This window comes from Macaca thibetana, chromosome 5 (assembly GCF_024542745.1).
Source record: "Macaca thibetana thibetana isolate TM-01 chromosome 5, ASM2454274v1, whole genome shotgun sequence".
Taxonomy (NCBI): Eukaryota; Metazoa; Chordata; class Mammalia; order Primates; family Cercopithecidae; genus Macaca; species Macaca thibetana.
Window position 1 is genome coordinate 69,985,983 of NC_065582.1, and position 26,309 is coordinate 70,012,291.

The window sequence follows — 26,309 nt, forward strand, 5'->3', positions numbered from 1 at the left end:
TTCCTTAGACGCTTCTCTCCAACTTACTTGGCTGCCCATTCGTAGCCATGAAGGCTGTGAGAGTAAAGTAAAAGCATCATTCTCCTCTGTTTATCCTTGTCTCATCCCCTAACCATGGAATATCTGTAAACATTCCCTTGAGATATAAAGTAAGTATAAAGATAAATAGCCTGTATATACAGAAGGATAAAATCAATCTTACCAGTCACTTAAAGAAATATCTAACTTTGATTCTAAAATCCATTAATAATAGCCCATCCTAAAACCATAACTAAAATGGTCAAAATTGGCTAATGTACATATAGGCAACACAGAAGAGGATACCAGGTTAGCCAATAACAATAAAAAAGATGTTCATTCTCTATAGTAATCAGGAAAATACAAATTAAAGCAACAGTGATATACAGTTTTCTACCCATCAGATTGACAAACATTGAAAAAGTCTGATAACACCAGACGCTGGTAAGGATGTGAGGTTAATGGAGATTCTTATGCCTTGCTAGTAAAGGTATAAATTTTTGTATAATCTTTTTGAAGATTTAACCAGAGAAGTTGCTGCACATGTGCACAAGAAGAATATACAAAGGTGTTTCTCAAAGATTATAGTAGTAAAAAGTTGCAAACAACTCAGACATCCATTCTTTGGAGATCAAATGAATACAGTTTGATATGGAATGCAATATTGTATGTAAAATGAATGAACCAGATCTATATGAATTGACCTTAAAAAACAACATTGAATACAATTGGAAGTTGCAAAATGTTTTGTATGTATTATTTCATTTAAGAAATCTTTTTGAAAGATAAAAGTACTATGTTTTGTGTATAGATTTATATATTTTTTAACAGTATGATGAAGAAGGTTGACTATGGTAGGAAGAACAGGAGGAAGAAGAATGAGACTGGAAAGAGGAAGTCCAATTTAATTTTATCTTAATTTAATAGTATTAATAAAGGAAACATCACCAAATATTAACATTTAGTAATTCTATATTAGTAGTTCTCAAAGTGTCTTTTGTCCCTGGACCAGCAGCATTTGTAATCATCTAAGAACTTTTAGAAATACAGGCCCCAATCTAGATCTACAAAATCTGAAATTTGGGGGGTAGACCCATGAAACTGTGTTTTAACAAGTCTCACACTACCACTGTTCTAGATGGCAAAGGCATGGATGCTTACTATCTCATTCTTTGTGATTTTTCTATACTTTTTAAATTAAAAATTAAATAATCTCAAGCTTTCCTTTCTTTTATCTTCCAGTGTTACCTTAGGCTATAAGTTTCAACTCCACAATTAATGGCTTATTAAGAACATAAAGTTTTTACTGCCACACAAAGTTCTCAGATATGGATGGATTTCTTAATCTTAAGCAAAGGCTAGAGCCAAAAATGGGAAGACATAATTAATTATTATTTGAATGTGCATTGTTCAATTAGTACATCACCCTAAAAATTTTTATTCTTGCTGGCATTTCTCCCATTATCATCAACAGCAAATACTATTCAACCTTTGAGTACATGTAAAACAATGCAAAATGTTGTTAGTAGCATAAAGCATAAAATATAAATCATGTCCTTAGAAAATAATCTACTTGCAGGGCTAGGATATGAGTAAAAAAAAATGAGGTTAAAAGGTTAAAAAGGAATACCCTGTCTGGTGTAGGGCATATACAACTGCCACACAGAGTTTCGAGGGGTAGGTTTGAAGGGAAGATTTTTTGGAGATTTGGCCTCAGTAGAGAAGGTGGAAGGTGATATTTCAAGGAATTATGTGAACAAATGACATGGCAGTATTCTAATCCAAAGACCCATGTAAGTGATCTAGTTAAGTTGAGGGTGTGGAATGTTAGGTAGAGTCTTTAATTTTTATTCTGTAGATGGGTGAAACCATTAAAATTTTTGAGAAATGAGGTGATCTGTGTATGCACAACAGTGCCCCAAGAATATAAATTTGGCTGAAGTGTCAAAGATAGACTGAAGGCAGGAAGATGATTAGGAATGAGATGTCACGTTCTTCAAAGACAGTGAGGATTTACATAGTGAAACAGAAGAGATAAAATGAGGTGTGGAGAAGAAGAAAAAGAATGCAAGAATATAGGAATCATAATTGGATGGAATGTATTGGTTTCTTAATGCTGCTGTAAAAAAACTACCGGGAATTTAGTGACTTAAAATAGCACACATATTTTATTTGAAGCTTTGGACTTCAGAGTCTAAATAATTCTCAGTGGGCTAAAATCAGGGCATCTATAGGGGTGTGTTCTGTGTGGAGTCTCTAGAAACGGACCTGTTCTCTTGCCCCTTCTAGCTTCCATAGGCTGCCTGTACCCCTTGCTCATGGCCCCTTCCTCTGTCTTCAAAACCTGCAGAATAGCATCGTCAAATGTTTCCTTGACTCTGCCTCTCCTGCATTCCATTTTTCGTTACAAGGACCTTGTGATTACATTGGGCCCACCTAGATAATTCAGGATCTCCCCATCTCCAGATCTTTAACTTTATCACATGTCAAAAGCCCCGTTTGTCATTTAAGGGTCACATATTCATAGGTTCCAGAGATTAGGACAAGGACATCTTTGGGGGCCATTATTTTGCCTACCACGTGGAATATTACCGTAACTTGATGATTCCTTAGGATTCAGAAGAGAAGTCAGAAAGCCTGGATCTCTTGTGTCAACTCTCTCACTCTCAGTTTTCTCATCTGTAAAGCAGGTGAGGAGAGGGTATGGGGGTGGGATTCCCAAGCCTAACACTGATTAGAATGTCACCTCCATGAGGACAGGGATTTTCATCTGTTTTCTTCACTACTGGTACATAAAGGCACTTAGTAGTTATTGAATAAAGTATTTATGGCAGAATGAATAAATGAGTCAAAGAAAAGTTTGAAAAGAGCACTAGGGAAGATTCTCCCCTAACTCCTCTATATATTGTTAAGTTCTAGTTTTCTTAGTAAAGTTTGTATTTGGCTCAGATTAGACTGTCTTGAGTTCTGTCATTGCAATGGAGATCTTCTGAGGCTGAGAGAGAGGGATAGCTATGATTTGTAGTCTGTCCTTTCCTCCTTTGCTTTTAGTTTCCATGCTGAGCATCCTCTGAACTGGGGATGGGGAAATGTATTGGGATTGATGTACGGCCTCAGAAAATGTCTGGGGCAGCTGCTTATTGAAGAAGAAATTGCTCACTGTGGCAATGATCAGTTGCCCTGAAGCAACCAGCTGTCACATTCCACACTGCTCACCCAGTGAGAGTCAAGTCTTGGCCTTTGCATTCCTAAAAGAACACTCAACCCTTTGAGGACATAACATCCATTTGTGCTGTGCATCGTGCCAGTAAAATAGAAAACAGAAAGACTTTTTTGCGCTTTTACAGAAATAGCATGCAGTACCTGTATCTGAGAGTAGTTAGCCAGCAGGTAGGCAAAAATGAATGGACATTCTGATATGGAAGCTAATGCTTTTAGGAGTGCTGCCGCTCATATGGAGTCTGACATATACTTAGAATAAAAGCTGTCATTAAAAATGGACATTTCAAAGCCTATAGTTAGCAGTTACTTGATTTAAAGACAATGATCTAATTTGTTTGAAGAAGCAATGGATGACAGCAGAAAGAAGGACTGACTTTATATGAACATGAGGGCAGAGGGTGCTAGTTTTGCTCAGGATCCTTAAAGTCAGAGAATTAAACTGTCATTTGTCTTTTACTGTGTATGCAACCCTGGACAAACACTATGCCTTTTATTCTATTTTTCATCTGTTTTTATTAGTGTCGTTTTTCAAATGTCACCCTTCTGGGGATGGAGGCACATATATATATTAGATACACAGTTGTCCCTCAGTATACAAAGTGGGATTGATTTGAGGACTCCACTCCATCTCCTCATACCGAAATCTGTGGATGCCCAAGTCCCTTATATAAAATGACATAATATTTGCATAAAACCTACGCACATCCTCTCATACACTGTAAATCATCTCTGGGTTACTTTTTTTGTTACACATGTAGGACATTTGTTCTTAGGGAGCCACAAGTTTTGTGCCCCTTGTCACAGTGACCCCAGATGCCTGTTCCATGTGTTGTAAACAGAGGAGCCATTCTTCAGCCCCCTGCTCTGAGCAAACCCCTAGATTACTTATACTACCTAATATAATGTGAGTGCTCTGTATATAATTGTCCTACTATATTTATTTGATGTTATTTTTATTGCTGTGGGTTGTAAAATTTTTTTGTCAAATATTTCCTATCACAGTTGAATACAAAGGACCAACTATATTTTCCTGGGCTAATAGTCTTTTGACAGAACTTGGTTTGTTTTTCTTAATATTTATTACTTATTTATTTATTAGTACAAATTTACAGGGTGTATGTGAAACTTTGGTACATGTATATAATGCATAGTGATCAAATGAGGGTATTTCTAGTGTCTGTCACCCCAATACAACATTTTTGTTAAGTATAGTCACCCTCCTATGCTATAAATCATTGAATTTATTTCTTCTATCTTACTGTATGTTTGTAATCCCAGCACTTTGGGAGGCCAAAGCGGAAGAATTGCTTAAGCGCAGGAGTTTGGGACCAGCCTGAGCATACTGAAACCTCGTCTCTACAAAAAAATGTTAAAAATTTAACCAGGCACGCACATGCTTTCCATGTAGTCCCACTGCTTGGAAGCTGAGGTGGGAGAGTAGCCTCAGCCTGGAAGATCAAGGCTGCAGTGAGCTGTGATTGTGCCACAACACTCCAGCCTGGGCAACAGAGCAAGACCCTGTCTCAAAAAGAAAAAAAAAAGACTGAAAGGAATCATCTCACTGTAAATTTATGTTGATATGATGATGGACTAAAATGTTAATATAGTTTGATTAGTAATCATTTAATAAGCAGCTGATTTTTTGTCTTTTTATATTTTTGAGTGAGCAGGAGCTTTCTCTCTATTTTCTTGCTTAGTACATTGCTTTATACAGTTCCAGGTACAGATAGCATATCAATATATACTTTTTGTACTACATATTTATCAGAAACTTTGCATAATACTTTCTATATCTGTTTGAAACTCATCTTTCTTAAAACACAGATTTAAAGTTTATGTCTTTCCTTTGTAAAACTATTTATTAGAGAAAAAAAAATTAAATGTCATTTCTGAGACTCCTTCTCTTTTACACACATTAAGTGCCCCTTCAGTGCTCCTAGCGATCCACGGACACTGTTTCATGAAACGGATCCCACCATCCTACTACGCTATAAGTCTATGTTTATGTATCACTCATTCTTGATTCTGAGCTCCTTCAGAGTAATCACTTCCCCAGTTTTTTATTACTTTTTGGTACATAATAGGCACTTCAGTATTTGTTGAGTGGATGAATGAATATCTGAGCATTTAAAATAACCGAATTATACTACTCTATATTAGACCCCAGTGAACTTCAAGTGGCTCTGATTATAGTTCCAGTGAACATTCCTAACTACAATCCAGACATTTTTGACCTTAGAGGAATTTTACTAGAAATTTAGTCAGTGAAGTTAGAACATCTGGAAATCTGCTGCTGTTTTCAAGAGCTAAAGAGTATGTAAAAATAAGAGAGAGTTGCTCTAAAGGAAATAAAAAGGTATAGGATAATTGCATAATTCTGCTTTTAAAAACAGTTAATATCCTTTTACCATATGGGCAAAAAAAAAAAAAAGAGAAAAATGTTAAGAAGACTAGAAAACTACGTAAGACAATAAGGTATTTCCCCTTTCTTATTCTGCTATCCTAGAGGAGGATTTTATATCTTTTTCTTAAAGCTAAGATACTATAGTGAGCTGAGAAAACAAAGTGAACCATCCACATAGAACTAAAGATACATATTTCTGAAGTATAGCCAGTTAGAGGATAATAGCTTATTCCACTGATACTAAATAGCAGAAGAAAGGAAAGAGTAGAATTTAAAAGTAATAAAGCGGAGAGAAGAGTAAGTTGAAGGTCTTTATAAGACTAAGGTAATAACTCAAAATGAAGGTGGAACTAAAAGGTAAGTAACTTCCAAATGCCTTCTCATCTATTTGAAATAAGCCTCAGCATGTTAATTCCTGTTTTGATTTTTCAGTACCCTCTTTCCCAAAAATAAGTCTGTTAAAGGTAAAATAATTTTCAAGGGCAGAAATTTCAAAAGAAGTTGGACTACATCCTTACATTAAGAATTATTTTTGCCCTAATGATCCTCCTGCATTCTTTCCATGATTGGCCAGTAGGTCCTGTTTCATTTTTAGTAAAAGAGCATTTTAGCCATTTTGAAAGATTATATTTAAAACCCATATAAAATGTTCATTTTCTTATATACTTTATTGGAACTGTAATCAAAATTTATTATTTATATTTTAAAACTATGGAAAATATATACTTAAAATGTGATTGCTAAAATAATTTCATTCAAAATACAGGGTGAAATCACAGAATCAAACATAGTTTGGGCCCTAATAAATTAAAAATGTTCGAATTCTTATTAGGATGAAAGAATATGGTAAATGATGTAAAGCTTGCTCAAATGCTGATGAGGGGTTTTGCTTTTGTTTTGTAGACTAGTGTTATTTTACAGCACATGCAGGATATCTTCTATAAATACATTTTAGTGAATTTTTACCAGTAATTTCAGTCAATAAAAAATTTGTCACTTTTATCTCCTTATACCAGGTTGTTGGTGTAGCCCAGGCCATCAACAAGAAATCAGGAAACGGTGGGACATTTACTGAAAAAGATGAAAAGGTACCAAAACTTGTGTCAAGCATGAGCCAATTTAGGAAGATGCTTTTTCTTTGTAGTATATACACCTCTAGGATTAGCTGTTGCTGAAATTGTTGGTCACACAAAAAGATTAGAGTTAAAAATGATCTGAAAGTTTCAAAAGTGTATCTTAGGCTAAATAGAGCGATGATTTCACATCTGAGTACTTGTGTTATTCAGTCAGCAGAAACCCCCAAATTCCCTCCTTGCTGTGCTGCCAAGCCTGCACTGGGCATGTTGGGGCCACACAGAGGGTGACTTGTGGCATTTTAACTATCTCATTTACCTTTCATCACTGCTATAGGGATCCAACCTTGAGTAAAACCCCATAAAAACACTGCTACAAGTTCAGCACTTTTGACTGGCTAAAAATTGGAATTGCCTCCTGGTGTAGCAAATTTCTGAATGTTTTATAAGCCTTGCACACAGACAGTGGGGCGCCAAGGTGTGAATTCAGGATAGATGATGTAAATTTAGCTTCAGAGAGAGCAACAGTGAGCATTATTTTATTATTATTCTTGTTCAACTCTGAAGGAATACCTTCCACACACCTCATTGACATGCTTTCCATTTAAGGACAGAAGCCCTTAAGACTGTTGATAAATTCATTCTATGAGTAGGTTTCATTATTTCTCCTATTGAATAAGTAATTATGTGTATATCATAGCCTACTGAATTATTCCTATTCCCAAGCCCATTGCTGTTTATGTTGTTCCCCTGAAAATTGGTAGGAGCTTTTGAATTTGGAAAACATTCAAACAAGACAGTTATTTTTATCTCTATGCTATAGGTTATGTTGGCACCTGTGTTGCTCCCCTTGTTATAATTGCTTTGGAACATAGCAAATACTTTTTAAAAATCGGAGTAATAGACATCTAGGCTCCTGTTCTGTTCATGGCACTTGAGAATATTTGGTGTGAAAACATGGTTCCTGGATTGGCTTTATATTCCATTATTATGTTTATAATCCATTAATATAACTCCCTCTTGAATTGATTTGAATTTTTAAGGCTCTATCACATTGTGGATAAGGTATACTGTCTAAATATTTATATCAATAATTTATATAATTGTAAACATATTACCCTAGTATAGTATAACAATGATAGATCCATGTTAAAAATGACATATTTAAAGTAATGTTTGCAACCTTATATAATATTTAACTTTATGCTTTTATTGTGGATATTCTTTTAATGAGTACATAAGCTGTTGTTTGCTGCAGTAATGAGTTACAAGCTATTTATATAATAGTTTCAGCGTAGATCCAAGTCTTAATATCATGGAGAGGCTAAACCAAATTTTGCATAGAATAAATTGTAACTTCAAGTGGTATAAAGAGGTCTTTATCTTAGTTCCTCTCCTTTTTCTCCTTATTGAGTTATACCTAATCTATACCTTAGGAGACTATTCTAGCACCTTTAGCTAAGACTTGGTTTATATCATCCTAATTTTATGTAGAACAAACATCTACTCTTTTGGCTTTCTAACTGTAAATATTTGGGGACCTGTATTTCAGGCAATATAACTAGACTGTTTTATGTACAGTTTTTATTTGTCTATTCTCTTATCTGTTTTTTAGGACTTTGCTGCTTATTTGGCATTTTGTGGTATTGTTCTTCATAATGCTCAGCTCTATGAGACTTCACTGCTGGAGAACAAGAGAAATCAGGTCAGTCTGATTACTAAAGAAAGTATATAGAAATACTTCTTAAAAATTGTTACATTTTTATCAAAGTAATGTATGCAGATTATTAAAAATTTAGATAGTACAGATTCAGTTTCTCAATACTTTATTTTTTCTAGTAGTCATTTCTATTTCCTATTTTCCAGGCTTAGTTTTTTATCTTGTTATACAATGTTCATTAACTTGGGAGATGAGGATTTATTTGACTTGCACCACACCTTACTTGCCATTACCCTTATCTTACTGGAATCATTCTATCACTGTTTTAAGTCACTGTATGGGTTGCACTTGTGTTGTTAAATAATGGTTTTAGGTCTTGCTCTATCAACTATAGATATTACTCTTGATTTCATACTTTGTAAGATGGGTGTCTTAGCATCCCCCGTTCTCTTTATCTCGTTTTCCCAACTACCACTCCTTAGCCCTGCTTTTCCCATCTGGACTTTTTCTTTTACAATTGTCCACATTGGTAATATATACTGTTCTACAACCGTGATGAACTTTTCCTGGGCTTTGTCTAGGTTGATTCTAAAGTTGCAATTTTAAAGAAACTATTTATAAGCACTATAATTATGTAAATGTTGTTCATATTACCTTTGTTATAGAACTTTTCATTTTTCCTGATGTTTCTGAATTTTTTTCCTTGAACTCTTTGCTCTAGTATAGCCTCATGTTCTTGTTTCCACCCCTCCCCAAAGTCCATTATATTAGGCATCCTGTTGAATTCCCCTTCTGCTTCTATTTGGAGAGGTCCAAACTGAGGTTCTCCAACCTTTCTTCTTCCAAGCTAAACTATTTAGCCCTATGCCTGCTACACTAGTGTCATCATAGAACTTTTCTTCATTGCTTTCTTAGAAAGATTCCACTATCTTTTAGATGCCCTACTTCTTTCTCACTTCCTTATTTTGTTGCAGCACATTCTCAATTAACTACTTAAGAAAGGGTATTGGTAAAGTAAACTTTCTGAGTCCTTGCATGTATGAAAATATGTATTGTACCATCCTGCCACTTTGGCTGGGTATAAAATTCTAAATTGAAAAATCAATTTCTCAGAATTTAGAAGTAGTGCTTTGTCTCCTAACTAGCATCCATGTTGTCCTTATTCTTGGCTCTTTTATAACTATTTTGTATTTATTATCTACAATACAAATATATAACATAATATATAATACATATTTTGTATTTTTATATTATTATATATATCTGTTTTGTCTATGTGTCTATAAACTTTTCAGATTATTTATATTTGCTTTTGTAACTTAATTTCACAATATTATTCTTTTTTCATTCATCATGCTGGCATCTGTATGTTGGTTCATCTCTTTGGAGGTTTAAACAAACTGTTTACTTCTGTGTAATTCTTTTTTCATTATTTCTTTGATAATTCATCTTCTCTACCCTCTATTTTCTCTGTTTAGAATCTGTGTTAATAAGATATGCAACCTTCCATTGCCTTTAACTGCAGTGTTCTCCCTGTTCTATTGTTGCCATCGTTTCATCCAGTCCCTATTTTTACAAACAGATGTGATCACACCACATCTTTCCTGCAGCGCATCACAGTTTAAACTGCTTCAAAAGACACACAGTGCTTTTCAGGTTCTTTTTCTGCTTAATGTTGCAATCTCATCTCCCAGTTCTCTTTATAGTCTATGCTCTTATAAAACCTGATCAAAACTTTCAGTATGCTACTTTCTCTCAATTCTATTATTTTTGCCTGAAATATTTCTCTTCCCTATTTCACCTGAATAATTCTTACTCATCTTTCAGACCTCAGCTAGGATAGCATCACCTCCACTGAGTTTTTGGTAGTACTTATGAGGTTCAGAAGAAAGAGAAATATACCAGAAAAAAACACAAAGGAAATTCTTAAGACTTTGTTTACTTTGATGGGTAATCTTTACTGTACTCTGTAAAAATATTGATAATGTTGACAAATATTGATCTAAAAAGTTTGGAACAACATTAACAGTGTGTTTTATGTACCAGATAGTGTTCAAAATACTTTATAAATATTATCTTAATCCTCCTAAAAGCCCTGTGATTTTAATGTTATTAATATCCCCATGTTCAAGAAATTTGCCCTCAGTCTCAAAGCTAGCAGGAAAGGAAGTCAGGATTAAAAACTGATTACTCTGGCTTCAGGGCCTGTGATCTTAACAACTATATTAACTATATTAACAGTCAATGGAGGATTTTGTTAATAAGTGGAGACATATTTAATATTTGAATGCAGACTTGATTATAACCTGCTAGGTTAAACAATTTATAACCCATATAAATAATTGTGCTTTAATAATTACAAACAATTGCTAAATAATAAGCTCTTAATATTTTTGTCTAGGTGCTGCTTGACCTTGCTAGTTTAATTTTTGAAGAACAACAATCATTAGAAGTAATTCTGAAGAAAATAGCTGCCACTATTATCTCTTTTATGCAAGTGCAGAAATGCACCATTTTCATAGTGGATGAAGATTGCTCCGTGAGTACAGAGTATGACTTCTTTATTTTTAGAAAGACAGAAACTTATATTTCTGTAAGCACTGCTTTTAAACCTCATTTTGGTCTTAGAACCCTCTCTCAAACCCAAATGCATATGAGTATGTATATAAAACCAATCAGGATATGAGCTCTTCTGGTTGAAGACAGGTAGGGGTGGAGGGTGGAGGGTGCCTCATCACCCTTTTTTACCTCTGTTCATGTCCCCATCCCACCCTCCTGAAAATAATTACCATGGGAATGTGTGTTTCTGCTTCTATCAATGGCCACACTATCTTCGTGGAGAAATATATTGTCATTACAGTGTGCTGACTTTTCACGGTCAGGAATACTGGTGCCCTAGTTGCTATGAACAGGCAGACCAGACTCCTCATTCTGAATGGGTTGGGTATAAAAATTTCTTCTTGCCAGAAATTGTATAGAAACCAAAAGGCATAGCCCAGTAGGAGTATTACTAATGGTACCCATAAGTCCCATATTTTTACCAACAATGGAAAACCACTAAACTCTTCTAACTGGTAGATTTCAGTCCATTGATTTTGTAATGTGAAGAAACATTTTCAGGTGTCTGGGAAAAGATAGAGTGTTGTCACAGAGTGCTAATTACACTAGGCCGGCTGTCTTGAGTTTGCCAGTAGAATCAGGGCCCCTGGCTTAAGGCAGTTTTTCTTTATGCACTTTCTCTCCCTTCTCAACTTATGAATCACTGTTTCTGGGATATTTCTTTTTGCTGTAGTCGTTTGTTTTCTTTTTCCTTTAGTCCCTAAGAATAGGCTGTTCATTTGTGGATTAATAGGAAAGAGAGTGTGGACTACCACTTATATAGGTTAGTTATAATCTACGTATGATATCTGAAGTTACGTTTTGGGGGGAAGTAGAAAAATAAAAGATATTCAATATTTAATTTATATTAAGAAATTTTAGTTGATTTAGATATAAGGACTATACCGTATGAGCCAACATCTCAATCATTTGGGATGTGTATATATGTCAGATGAATGCATTGTTTAATACAAAATTCTCATTAATATCAAATGAGAACTCACTAGGCTAAAAGGTAATCAGTATTTTCATAGATACTATTTCATATTTTTCAATCAGTTATAAAATCTTTAATATAAAGGTGATTATAATATAGTAGACATCATTTTAAATTTCAGGTCAGAATTCCTTAATGCAGTATGTCACTTAACCTGTAATTTTTGCTCTATGACCCACTTTTTGCATTTAATTTTTGAAAGTTATATGTGAAGCACTACTTTTTTTAGACAACTTAAATATCACTTTAATTCACCCTCAGTGGATACTTCTACCAGTTAACACCTGTTATGGTTAGTACACTGATTTGGATCAGTGCTACTTGAAAGTATAGCACAACAATATGATTATTAGGATATTTTACTCACTTTTTGACCACTTAAGTTGTAGGTTTTAGAAAAGGAATTAGGTGACTTTATATTCGTTTGTATTACATTTATTTGTTGTTTTAAAATACGTCAACAGCGTGAGCAAAGGTGAGGAGGAAAAAAATGTACAGATTTCTTCTATCCTCAAATTAAACTATCATTTTTTTTCTGCTTTCTTCCAATTCTATATAAATAGAGCATGGGTGTAATGTGCTGTTCTGCTTTTTAATGTGATTTAAAAAAAATTTTTTTTCTTTCTTATTTTCAAGACAGAGTATCGCTGTATCATTCAGGCTGGAGTGCAGTGGCACGATCTCACGATCGCAGCTTGCACCCTCAGCCTCCCAGGTTCAAGAAATTCATGTGCCTCAGCCTCCCCAGTAGTTGGGATAACAAAGGCATGCCACCACAGCCAGCTAATTTTTGTATTTTTAGTAGAGTAGGGGTTTTGCCATGTTGGCCAGTCTGGTCTCAGACTCCTGGCCTTATGTGATCTGCCCACCTTGGCCTCCCAAAATGTTGGGATTATAGGCATGAGCCACCACGCCTTTAATGTAATTTCAGAAGTATTTCTCTATGTTGTTAAATTTTTCACAGTTATTTTAATAATCACATAAAGTATGACTGAATGAAACATCTTTTTAAGAAGGGATTCTTTACCTGGGATTTAACAACAATCAATGTACTTAAAGCTTAAAAGCCAAAACTTGAGAATTTTCAATAAGCATAAAAAATTTTGAAACTAATAAATCCATCAGTACCTAGAAAAAACAAATAGTACTTGTATAATCATTCTTCCAAGACAAAATCAGAAATTAACATGAACGAAATGGGAAGCAGTTTTGAGGATGTCATAAAATGAGTACTTGGGTCTATTTTGTCCAAGAATAAGTAAAAATATATTACAAGTATTGGGATCTTTTGTCAATTCCATAGCATGTATGTCTGTATCTAGATAGTTTTTATTACCTTGTCAAACTTATTTCTCAGTCTGTGTTGTCTATTTTTAGGATTCTTTTTCTAGTGTGTTTCACATGGAGTGTGAGGAATTAGAAAAATCATCTGATATGTTAACAAGGTAAAAGCACTTATTCTCTACTTGTCTTTATCACATGTATGTAATATTGGCTAAATAGTTATTTTATGACCAGTTTGGTTTAAGAAATACAAGCTACAGATTATTTTATTGTCTCTTGTCTTTTCTCACATTTCCAGTCCTAACTCTTCCTCCATCAAGATGGAGAGACTATTGACCACAGCGACTTAAAGTTGTTACTTTGTTAAGTATTTATATTTAAATCAAAACTCATTACTAGACTATTATTTTGACAATGTGGTACAAGGAAGGGCCTTTTCTCCTATTAAAGGATTTTAGGAATTAGCAAAGGGCAAGAATGTAACTTGGAGGCAGATGGGGAATTCATTTGACTCAGAAGGTAGACCTGACCTTAAGCCTTTACCGCTGACTTGGGCATGAAGTGGGTAGTCTAGGGAGATAAAACATGGTTTCTCTAACCAGAGAGTTTTCTGATGTCCTGGAATTGGGGTTCACATGGTCATAATTGAATAGCTGACCTTTATTTCCTTCTTAGCTTTGCTGATCATGCACTGAAGATTATATCCCGTCTCCACACCTATTCTATCCTGAGCTCCTGTGCCATTGCATTTCCTAGCAGATTTGACATTGTTTTAGTTAGTATTGAATCCTTTTGGAACGTATGAAAATGTGCACATTAATATCTAGTATTTTAATTTTATGATGCTGTAATACCTTTTTCCTTTTTTGAAAAGAAGATTTTAGAAGGTTTCTAGGTAGGACACATGTAAATATTTGAATATTTTACTTTTTGGCTTGCATAAATAATGAGTTACTATATATAGATAGAAATATATATATCTATGTTTATATATTTACCTTTATTTCCATGGGACAATAGGAAAATCAGTATGATAATCATATTAAAAGTTCAAAATGATTAATTATCTACATGATCTTTTAATATTTGTGGAGCAGCATATCCCTCTGTATTGTATTTTAGGTATTGGCTTTTGATTTTTTTCGTATAAATTCAGCCAGGCCCTGTAATTTCTTTTAGCAGTAGCTGGACAAATCCAGTGAATTGGTGTGATAGTGACCTCTACTGGTAAATATGCATTTAAAAAAACACAAAAATGTCTTGCGCTATATATATTTGTTTCTAAATACCACATTCCCTCTCTGTAGGCAAATGGAAAGTATCTTTCCACTTATTGATTTCATGTATATATATATTTGTTTCTAAATACCACATTCCCTCTCTGTAGGCAAATGGAAAGTATCTTTCCACTTACTGATTTAATGATTCCAAGACAATCTTAGAATAAAGATTTTTTTTTATAAAGGATAAATAGGTCAGTGTGATTACCTTAAAAGAGACAAATTTACATGGATCATTTTACCTGATATATTAATTGACTTTACAATAATGAAAATCATTTCAACAGTAATAGCTTACGTTAATGAAACATTTAAAGTTAGCTTTTGTTATAGTGATACAGTAAAAGGCCTCTGAGTTTTTTTTAATAAAAATTAGATAACAGGCCTAATTTTGCAATAACTGAATTTAAAATGGTGTTTAGTAATGTTAACATTTTGAAAAAGGGCAAAACTAATATTGATGCTTATTTTTCACCAGCAGATTCTTTATTATGTTTCTAAAACTGATTATTAGTAGAGTTTAGGACTTCGATTCTCATTATTAAAAACTTTGCCAATCCAAACTTTGCCGTCTCTCCATTTGGTGAAATGCTAGGCAATTTGATGTTAGCAGTAAGCAAATCATTTTTTTTAGGAAGTTATTTATCAATTAAAAAGCATAGCTCATTCAAGATTTTTCCAACCAATCCACTAATGACTTCATAAATTAATATACTGAAGATGGTTTTGAAATGTTAAATGTAAAACAACATATTCAGGGTGAACATTACACATAATTATTAGAAGGATATCATAAGAGGGATAAAGCATAGTAAGCTCTTGGGAGTTAAGTTGCCCAGGAATTTCCGAAGGGAGGCTCATTTCCAGATGGTGGGAAGTTTTAGAATTTTTGTACTTCAATTCAAGAGCCAACCAATTAGAAGGAAAAAAATGAGTATAATGTTGTGCAGTTTATGTTAGCTCTTATTTTGAGAAGTAGGTATTTTAGTGCTATAATTCCATACTAATTAACTTCATGTTCATTCACAAATGCACATTTGTGTCATAAAATGACAAATACATAGAATGAATCCTTTTAGGTCACTTTCTTGGAATATACCTATTAGTTTATACTTGTTATTGATTATCATATTAGAAAATATAAGTGTAATTAAGTAAGTAAAGACTACTACTTTAAAAAATTGTGGATACAGCGTAGAAGAATGTAGAAGTTAGACTGATTGTATTTAAATGTAAGTATTTAAGTTTCACCACGTAGTGGGCTTACTAGCTATGAGACTTCATGTAAATTATTTAATCTCTCAAAGGCTCAGTTTCTTCATCTGTAGTGGTAGTAGGTTTATAGTAAGAATTAAATGAGATAATGTATATAAAATGCTTCAGAAAATTTCTGGCATGTAGTAAGTACTTAGTAAGTGTTAGCTATTATTTCCGTGTCTATTTGATTTTTTTTTTTTTTTTTTTTTTTTTTGGTCTTTGGTTTACATTAGCCTGCAGTGACTCCCATTTAATTCTAAAGCACAGAAATTTATCTTTTCCAATTCCATGTACCTAATTCTGTCATCCCAACAATGCATTCATATACGGTTCATTGATACACATTGTACAAAAAGCCTTAAATGTGTGAGTTAGTCCAGGTCTTCCAAGAAACAGATGCCAAGATTAGATTAAATGTGCAGAAATTTATTAGAGAAAACACCCTGTGAGAACCAGAGGGAAGAAGCCAGGAAAGCCATCAGACCAACACGAAAGTCTGACCCAGAAGTAAGTAGAGGAAGAAAGAAGGAAGGAAAGTTGTACAGAAGTATCCTAGACAGCTGAACAGTTCTAAGGAAGGTTTGGCAAGGCTGCTGGGAAGTCCTCTAGCTGAAATTTACTGTGAGAAGAATACTGGACCTCCCAGGATTAGGCCTACTTTAGTGTCCCTAGTGTGCTCAGTCTTTTTCTCTGGGACCAGCCCTGGTAGAGGTGACCTCAGTGCAAACTTGGTGATGGCTTCCAGAGCACAGCAACGTGAGACATTGGTTAGCTACTCTTTCTGCAATTGGAGCTCTGAGGCACATTCTAAAGGCCACTATAATATTCCCATCATTAAAAGAATGAGATCCATATTCCTTGTATTACATTTTCAAAATCTTTCACTATCTGTCCTAGCCTAACATTTTCAGCCTGAAATCATCATTTTATTCTTGACAATCTGTAACTATTTAGTGTTTCCCAATTACACATATAACTCTTCTATGTCAGCAATGTGTTTTATACTGTTTTGTTTTGTTTTGTTTTTTCCTGCCTGGAATACTCTACCTTTCATTCCTGATGTTTCTCCTTTAAAAAGTCTCAGCCAGCTGTGAATTCATCTCTCTAATGCTACTTCTTCCCTATTCCACTCCATTTAGGTGCTACCTGTCCATCTTCTCCACATGTGTGGTGCTTGCACTGTTACACTGTATCACTTAGGATTAGGCTTGACTGTGGATCATGAAAACCCAAAATAAAAATCGCTTAAACAATAACACAGTATTATTACTGTCTCCTATAAAAGCCCAGAGGTAGCCAGCTCAGGCTTGGTGCTATAGCTCTGCTCCACAAAGGCCTTGGGGACCAAGACACCTTTGGACTTTCTACCTTACATCCCTAGGGTATGGCCCTTTCCTTAAGGGTCAAGGATGCAGCTCCAGTCATTATATCCACATGTTAAACAGTAGGATGGGGGGCAGGGAAAGAAGGGACAGATAGCAGGTATCACCTATCTCTTAGGAAGGTTACTAGAAGCCATCACAAACATTTACTCTTACATCCTGTTGTCTAGAACTTAGACAGATGGCAATACTAAGCCACTAGGGTGGCTGAGAAGTGTGGTCTTTATTCTGGGTGGCCATGTATGTCCAGACAAACAGAAGGGGAGGAGAACTACCAAAAGACAACTGGCAGTCTCTGCACTAGACTCTACCCAAATAGTCCATGTAATTTAAACACATTATTCATTCTGTTTCAGTCTTCTACTAGATTGTAAGCCCCTATGACAGTTACTGACCTGTGTAAGTTTGTCTCCCATATACTGTTAAGGGTGCCTCTAATGGTTAAGGTATTCAATCTGTATTTATTGAGTTTAGGAACTAAAAATTTATCAACATTTCTTATAGAGTAAGAAAGACACATGGTATCATGTAACTTTAATAAATCTAATGCTCAGTTTTCACTTAAAGTAACCATCGGGAAAACCTAAAAATTTCAGGGAGTTAAATAAGGTATCAGGTATTTGTTGATTTATAACTAGTTTTTCTACTTCTCCTTCTGTATATTAACTAGTGTAAGTCTGAATTCCTGATCTCTGACAAATTGCTTAACCATTTTGGATTTTTTTCTGGCTCCTACTCTTATAATAATGATGATGATAAGAATAATAATGGTTATTGATATGATAATTATCATTTTAAAATAGATTTTATGAGGATACTTACTTCTCCAATGTACTTCCTTCTCCTGGTGGTCACCTTTTCATTTTTCTTCTTTTCACTATAGCTTCTTATTTTCTTCTCTCTAGGCTGCTGCTATTTATAAAATATTTATAGTTTTAAATGTTGTTTTATTAAACTAAACCCTGCATTTATATAACCGTTTCTTGAGTGTCACCCAGATAATATGTGTGAAGTAGGACCTCAGGAGTGTATTAGATCTGATGTATATGATAACTGGCATGCCTTCGCAGACTCTCAGTCTAGTCTCAAGAAATATTCAAAGTTCATTTACTCTTATGTCACTCTTCTGTCATTTCCTTTTCATTCTTTTTCACGTATACATAATACTAGACAAGTGGTCAGTACTTGGTTTGACCAAATTACACTTAAAGTAAAATGTACAACAAAGGGAAGACTGAAATATTTTGACCAGGAACAAGGCCACAGAGTTTGAGAATCTTCATGGAATCACTAGCACTGAAGGACGCCATATGAAACCACTGTCCCAAGAAGCAGCTGGGGCAGGTTGGGTGGGAGGGACAGAAGATAGGCAAAACATTGGAACTTTGGAAACTTAGAGCAAGTGGACATTTTTCCTGAGATGTATGCCGTTGTCACTCAGTATCCTTGAGAAATTGGTTCCAGGAACCCCTGCGGATATCAAAATCTGCAGACACTAAAGTCCCTTGTATAAAATGATGTAGTATTTGCCTATAACTTATGCACATCCACTCTATATTACTTACAATACCTAATACAATGTAAATGCTATTTAAAGAATTGTTATGTTGTACTATTGTTAAAATGTATGTTTTTTTTTTCTTTGACTTATTTTCGATACTGCAGTTGGGTGAATCCAAAGATGTGGACTTGTGGGTACAAGGGCCAACTATATTTTATCTTGAAATGTCTACTATTGTTAGGTTTTCCTACTTCTTTAGTGATATCACAATTAAAATAAGCAGGTCCTTATAGATGGAGTAAATTTCCATAACCTGAGCTGCTTTGCTGAATTCATCATCACCACAAGGGAACATACAGAGTTTCCTGATGAAAAAAACACGTTCCATTCTGTTTTCCCTCCCTTGCACTGACACTGTACCCTCTGGCATCAGATTAATCTTTCATGTTCACTCTGTTAAGCAAGGGACTGGAACATAAGTGGTAAAAATATTGTAAGTTCATAAAATTTTTTGAGGAAGATAAATTTTTAATTTTAAAAGTATCATAAAACATCTCAAAGCAGAAAAACTGTGTAGAGAGGAAACTGAACAAAGGGAAAGATGTCAAAGAAGACACGACAAAAAGACAGAAGGAGAAAGAAAATAGACTTGAGAGAAGAGCTTTAAACATTTTTTCTAAGCTGTTTGATTTTTCCCTTGGTCTTAACATATGTAAAATACTGTTTTATTGGGATGGATAGATAAACCAAATAATGAGGAAGTAAAACAAGCACCAGACCTTTGGCATTCTATAATCTGATGAGAAAATAAGACATGAAGGGACATATGAATTTACATTAAATGACACCAAAACTCACCATGCCCATTTGTAATGAGAATAAGGCCATTCACCTTTATAAAACTTGTTGAAAAATTGTGGGATTTTTTTTTTTTCAAAACATTTAAATTATGGTAACTGACAAAGTTGTGAATCGTCAAACACATTTAAAGCTGCATTTTCCATGTAAGTATATATTTTGCCTTATAATTTAAGGCTGGTGTTTTTCTCCCTTAATCATTTATTTAACTATTTGCCTATGCTTTTTTTTAACTGCACAGAGGGAACTCATATCTGTTATTTTCACAGGGAACATGATGCAAACAAAATCAATTACATGTATGCTCAGTATGTCAAAAATACTATGGAACCACTTAATATCCCAGATGTCAGTAAGGATAAAAGATTTCCCTGGACAGTAAGTAACCCAATTTTAGACTTGAAGCTAGAAGGCTGTTTTCCCATCAGATCTGTATTTACAGTTATTATTCTTAAACTGAAGGACTGGCTCTAGAATTGATTGTTTAGGAATGATCTGTGCTTTCCCTCATCTGAGGAAGGAGAATAAAATAGATCATAACATCTATTGAGAGCTGTACTTGGGTATTTTTCTTTGTACTTTTTTCACCTTTTTAAATATCTATGAATAAGTAACCATACTGTTTTTGAAGTAATTTAGCTATTACCTACATAATGTCAATGACATTCCTTAGAAAATATTGCTAGAGTTTTTGTCTTATTTGCAAAAATTAGTTTCCGTGTGGCTTGAACTGATGCAATTGGTAATCCGTCATAGTGAGTAGCTCTGGGAAAATGGATGTCTGTTTTTCTTGACCTCAAAGCTACAAATATCTTGTTCTCAGACACTGGAAAATTTGAATTATAGTATTTTCTCTCACCTTTCAGGAAAGTATTGCACTTTGAGGCAGCTGCCTTGATTTTGTTATTTGGATGATTTTGTTATTTGGAGACACTGTTAGAACTTTAGCAATATAGCAATAGCAACAGTGGTATTACTAAAGGACAGGTTTGTAACATGGTGCATTTTAGGTGGCATTTAGATTCTGCCCCTCTTGTTAAATTATTAGTGGCATTTACTACACTAGTATAGTAGATACTGTACTTCTACTTCTCTCTTTTTTTTTTTTTTTTTTTACTTATTTTTATATTTTACTTATTATTACTATAAGCTGCTTGGAAAGTTTAAAGTGAAAAAAAAATCCGATATTTTTAACAAAGTAAAGACATTGCTTTATATTGCATTTATGTGAACTTTATTATAATTTATACATTTTCTGCTTTCCAATGTTCTCTAGCTAATATAAAAGTTGAATATATAGTGCTTTCAAATGTGTCATATAGTTTCTATAGCATCTAATGGACAAATCAATCTCTTTACCATTTTAGCTATTTTGTTCTTTTTATTTTTGTTTAGACTGAAAATACAGGAAATGTAAGCCAGCAGTGCATTAGAAGTTTGCTTTGTACACCTATAAAAAATGGAAAGAAGAATAAAGTTATAGGTAAAGCCTTTCCTTTAACCTATACTCTAAACTTATTTTTAAAAATGTATTCCCAGCTATACTTCTTTCTTTCAAATGTAAAGAATAAAATGTTTAAAAACAGATAAAAATTGGAATGATAGAATAATTAAAATAATTGATAAATACAAACAGACATTTGTTAAATATCTTATAAACTATGGTGTACTTTTATAATTATTATCCTATTTCAGCAGAATTTTTTGTTTAAGAATGATTGATGATGTATTGAAATTTAGTAGACTGCATAAGAGATATCAAGTGATAATGTGTATTGTTTTAGAGTCTTATTTCCTGGATGTTGACTTTTTTAAGAATGTAGTTTAGATTATAGATCTAATCTAAACTGATCAGATCTCTAACATATTTATTTATTCGTTTAATAAATATTTATTGAGCACTTCACTGTTCTTGGCAGTTGGGATAAATCAATGAACAAAGCAGAAATCCCTGCCCTCAGGAGCTTATGTTCTTAATATGATTATAGAAAAACCTCTACTTCAGGAATGATGGAAGAATGCATTCTCAGAAAAATTGAATGATGTTTCCTTTTATTGACATATTTGTTTCCTGGTATTGCAGTTATGTAAAGGTTAAGTAGGATTTTATATGCCAGTCATCCATATTGATGTTTCTGAGATGTAGTAAAAAAGGTCTGGACTGTTAACATTCTCCTAGGAACCTGGAAATAAAGAAAATATGATAACTTTTTAAAGGTTAAATTTAGAATTAAAACTCTAATGGACCAACATTAAGATATATAAATATAACTTTAAAAGTCTGAATACTTTTCCACTTGCAAGATTTGACTATAATTTTATTGAATGAGAGTTTTAGTCAGAAAGAAGGGGCAGAAGGTATCAGTAATGAAAGTAGAAAAAGAAAAGACAGATATTAAAAGTGACTGTCCAAGTTCTGTGCAAGAGTAAAGTAACATTTGTCCCTAACACAGAGATGTATGTGGAGAGTTGCATCAGTGTGCACTGAGTATTCTGACCATATGGTGAGCCTTCACTAGGTGCAATGGATGCATCAGGTTATAGCCAGTAATATCTTTCCTATTCCCAGTCCCTCTGCCTAGAATGCATCCGTATTGTGAAAGGGATACATCAGCTTAGTACAATTCAACATTCTATGACTCTGATTTCCCTTGTTCTGATTCCAGTCCCAGCAATCCAACTTGTACTGATTACTTTCTTTTCCAGTGTAGGTTAGCTCATGGGAAGAGAATGCATTATTCATGTCCTCTCAAATATACTGGTTGCCCTGACAGTTGTTTCTTATTGTATGAGCTGGACTTGAAGCAATGGGTTGGAGCTGCAGGTGCTTGTACTTCTGTTTATGGGACAGATCTGTTTCTTTTGGAACATTGATACTATTCTGGTTTTATAAATCAGCCTTGTCAACTTAGTTACTGTGACTCCACCCCAGCAGTCTTCAGTATGCTAATCTAGTGCCTAAGCTCTAGGGTCACTCCTGACCCTGGTGAATTGTACATTAAAGCTGCTTAGAAACCAGCATGCCAACCCCCTGCTGGGCGGTTGAGTCAACTTTTCTACAGTTCTCAGAGAAAAAAGTGAAGGCTAATGAATCTGTGAGATCTTTTTAAAAGATTGTCACTGATCAGATCTCTAACATAAGCAATAAAAGAAAACTGCCAAGGGCGCCTTACAATGTGATACCAAGTAAATGTTATAAAATTTTATTTCGCCCCGGTGTGTGGGGCCTATCATGGGGAGGGGGGAGGGGGGAGGGATTGCATTGGGAGTTATACCTGATGTAAATGACGAGTTGTTGGGTGCTGACGAGTTGATGAGTGCAGCACAGCAACATGGCACAAGTATACATATGTAACAAACCTGCACGTTATGCACATGTACCCTAGAACTTAAAGTATAATAATAATAATTTAAAAAAAAGAAAAAAAAAAAAAAAAAAAAAAGAGCAAGGTGTAGAGGTGTAATGGCAGTAATGAAGTGAAGTTTGAGAGATTCCTCATTCTTGGGAAAAGCCTCCTATAAGTTTAATTTATATTGTTTTAGTCAGGCACTAGCAAAATGAAGTGAAAAATTTGTCTTCAAAAAAAAAATTATTTTGTAGGGAGGTCAAGGGGAAAACTATATTATAAATGTTATGCTGTTTAAAATGCTTTTTTATAAGTATGAAGATTTACTACAAGCTGTCTTTGGCCTTTGAAAATGTGAAATTAAATTCCAGAAGGAATGCATTATTTACTAGTAAGTTGTCACAGGAAGGAAAGCAGAGTGGCAGCTTGCTCCATCGAGTCACATCTTCACTTTTCCCCAGCAGCATTTCTTTGGAGTAATAACTGGGAATGGGGAGTGGCTGGAGGAAGTTACGCATCAGGCCCCTTTGTCACTTTATGTGAAGGTAAATGAGAGCGAGTTAGGCAACATGGAAAGAGCACTGGACTAGGGGTCGGACTCACAGCACTGTGTTAGCGCCACTCATCTTCAACCACACTTATGGGCACATTACTCACCTCTGTGGAGTTGAACTTAGTAATTTTTCAGATCTGTTCAAAATTCACATTCGGTGATCCTGTCACTGTGTCAGACAAGTAAGCAAAAAATAAAAAATGACACAATCAGACTTCTCTTGGCGTGTATTTTGTATCACCCTACTTGATGACAGAGCCAAAAGTAGGCAAATGTTGATTTTGGAGAGAAAAATTCCTTGTAAATAAAAAGAAAGGAAAAAGAAATGATTTCTCTAGTCAGATTTTGTGTGGGGTGAAGGGAGGTTCTCAAGTAGATCCCAAATATAAGGGGAAAAATTTCCAGTGTTCCCTGCTGCTTTACAAGAGTGACAAAACTAAGAATTTGATTTCTGGACTATACTTATGTATCTACAGTTGCAGCATGGAAAATGTCATGGTTGTGGATAATTTGTCTTACATGTCATAGACCAGATTCCACTATTATGTAATTCTAATAGAGAATCCCTATAGAGTTACATGCAGAAAGACAGATGGACACATGTGTTTTTTGTAATCTTCTTCCTTCCTCTCATTTTTTCCATTACTGACATTTAGATGGAATTATAGACATTAGACCACTATGGGGCCTGCTGTCCCATCACATTTATTCCCTGAGGTATTGTTTCCTGTCAAATGTTTTCTTAGTGCTCTGGCTAATACACAGTGTTTCCACTACTTTGCTTCCAATACTTTTAAGGAAATGTATTTCTCATTGAACGTTCAATTATTTTAACTAATTATTTTCCCTACTTATTATGCTAAATATGCCTTTTTCCCATATCATATTTACCAGACATTTTAATGCCTATTTTTTCCATATCAATTTCAGGATAAATTTTCCAGAAATTAGTTCTATTCCCATTGAATTTTTTTTTTTCAAAAACAGATGCTTAGAACATCTCCACTTTAAATAGCTTGCTTTTTCATTTCCTTATTAATAAAGAAAAGCATAAAAATAAAAATTACAGTGCTGTACCACACATTGTTTGACAGAGAAATATGAGAAATAAATATGTATTTGTAAGCTGGTTACTGTCTTCATCCTTTCTCATGTACACTGTAAGAAGGTTCTGTTTTTTACTTCCACAATGAATTTTCTAAGTCTCTTACACTTTCAAACTTGTTCTGTTAGCCTATTTGAACTGGCTAAACACCTACATCATTCTGATGCTCCAAATGGCACGTTTTAGTTCCTTTCTATCAATAAAATTTGGGAGACCTGCATGCCTGCAGAATTTTTTTGAGTAGGCCTCAATAAATTTTTGAATCATTGATTGTCACTGCTGCATCATCTTAGCTTACTCTGTTAATTTATTTTGGCTTTATTTAATGAATTACTCAGGGTTGGACCTTTAAATAGGTGAATGCGTGGAGAGATGAGCTGCTCTTCTGTATGTTGCAGTAGAATTCCAAGGCATAAATAAGTATTCTAATGTTATGTCAGCTTAAGTTTGACTAATACTTCATTTTACTTTTCATATTAAATTTTATCACTTGGCAATATCACTATCTGTTCATTTGTTTATAATTGTACATTGTCTTCCATGGTATACATTGCTCGTATTACTTAAAGTATCTAGATTTTTTCTCAGAGAACTGTAAATTATGCTGAGTTATAATAAGCGCAAGGAAATAAGACTGTAGGGTATAAGGGCAGTAATAGGTGGAAGAAAATTAGAAAAAAATGGAATTAAGATATTATAGTTTAGAATTATAGAAGTGAAGATCTATATAATAAAAATCAGTGTAAGGATGACAGCTTTAATAATTGGCTGAAGAAAGACAAAAATAAGGAAAACTTTTTAGTAGCACTAGAAAACAGAGAAGTAGTCTTTAGTGGATCAGAAACACCAAGGAATTCCTGGGACCTGTGAAGTATACGTCATTTGTAAAGACACATTTTATACAACATGGGCAAAAATTGAATAGGGATAACAATATTTCTATCAAACAAAGTAGAATTTATGGTAAAGCATAATGTAAAGAATCACCTTTCATTGAGTAAAATTAAAACTCACAGAGGAAAATGTCATTGCCGTGAATGCTAATAAACTAAATAGCATCGTTGACATACAAAAATTAAAACTGTTAAAAATACACGAAGAAATGGACAAAATAATCATCATAGTGGGCCTGAAGTATACTTGTCAGCGTTAAATTATAGGAAAAAATAAACATTAGAATTGATAAAAATTAAGTGGATTTAATTGACATATATAGCTTTACTTTCATGTTTCAGAATTTAAAAATACAGATTATTCTCAAATATGTGTCAGAAATCAAATATTGATGATATGCAACACAAAGTCAGTCATTTCTGAAAAGCAGAACTATTGGCCACTTTCATAGATCACAGTGCATTAAAACTGTTCATATATAACAAAAAGATAAATTGGAAGGAAAAAAACTCACTTAGAACCTGAAAAGCATTCTCCTAAATGACAAAGAAGAAATCAAAAGTCATAATTAAATTATAGCATTTTAGAAAATCTAAAAATCATTAAGAAGTGAATACATTTCTGAAATGATTAAAATCTAGTTCATTTAATTGTTCTATCAACATAACATAAAAACTCAAGGTACATGGTCAAAGCTATACTCAGAGGAAATTATGTAGCTTTAAGTATTTTATTATTATTAAGAAATAATGAAAAAATTTTAACTAAGCATTCAACCGTAGAAATTAGAAAAACAGCACCTTTCTCTTTCTCACTCTGCTGCCTTCCCCAAATAAATATATACATGAGAAGAAAGAAAGTAGAAGAAAAAATTGA

At 34.0% G+C, this 26,309-nt stretch overlaps 1 protein-coding gene and 1 non-coding gene across 4 annotated transcripts in view; one reads left to right on the forward strand and one right to left on the reverse strand.

Moving 5' to 3' along the window:
* The window catches only part of PDE5A (phosphodiesterase 5A), a 125,625-nt gene that overhangs the window by 49,413 nt on the left and 49,903 nt on the right, over positions 1-26,309 (forward strand). For all 3 annotated transcript variants that reach the window (XM_050792344.1, XM_050792346.1, XM_050792345.1), the window contains exons 4-9: positions 6,661-6,732; positions 8,333-8,422; positions 10,779-10,916; positions 13,350-13,417; positions 19,804-19,912; positions 20,930-21,017. In XM_050792344.1, the coding sequence (XP_050648301.1) occupies positions 6,661-6,732; positions 8,333-8,422; positions 10,779-10,916; positions 13,350-13,417; positions 19,804-19,912; positions 20,930-21,017 (565 nt within the window). The remainder of the gene's footprint in view (positions 1-6,660; positions 6,733-8,332; positions 8,423-10,778; positions 10,917-13,349; positions 13,418-19,803; positions 19,913-20,929; positions 21,018-26,309) is intronic.
* Positions 3,991-4,117, reverse strand: LOC126955875 (small nucleolar RNA SNORA11). Its single transcript, XR_007726161.1, has one exon. It is a non-coding gene; the product is annotated as a small nucleolar RNA SNORA11 (small nucleolar RNA).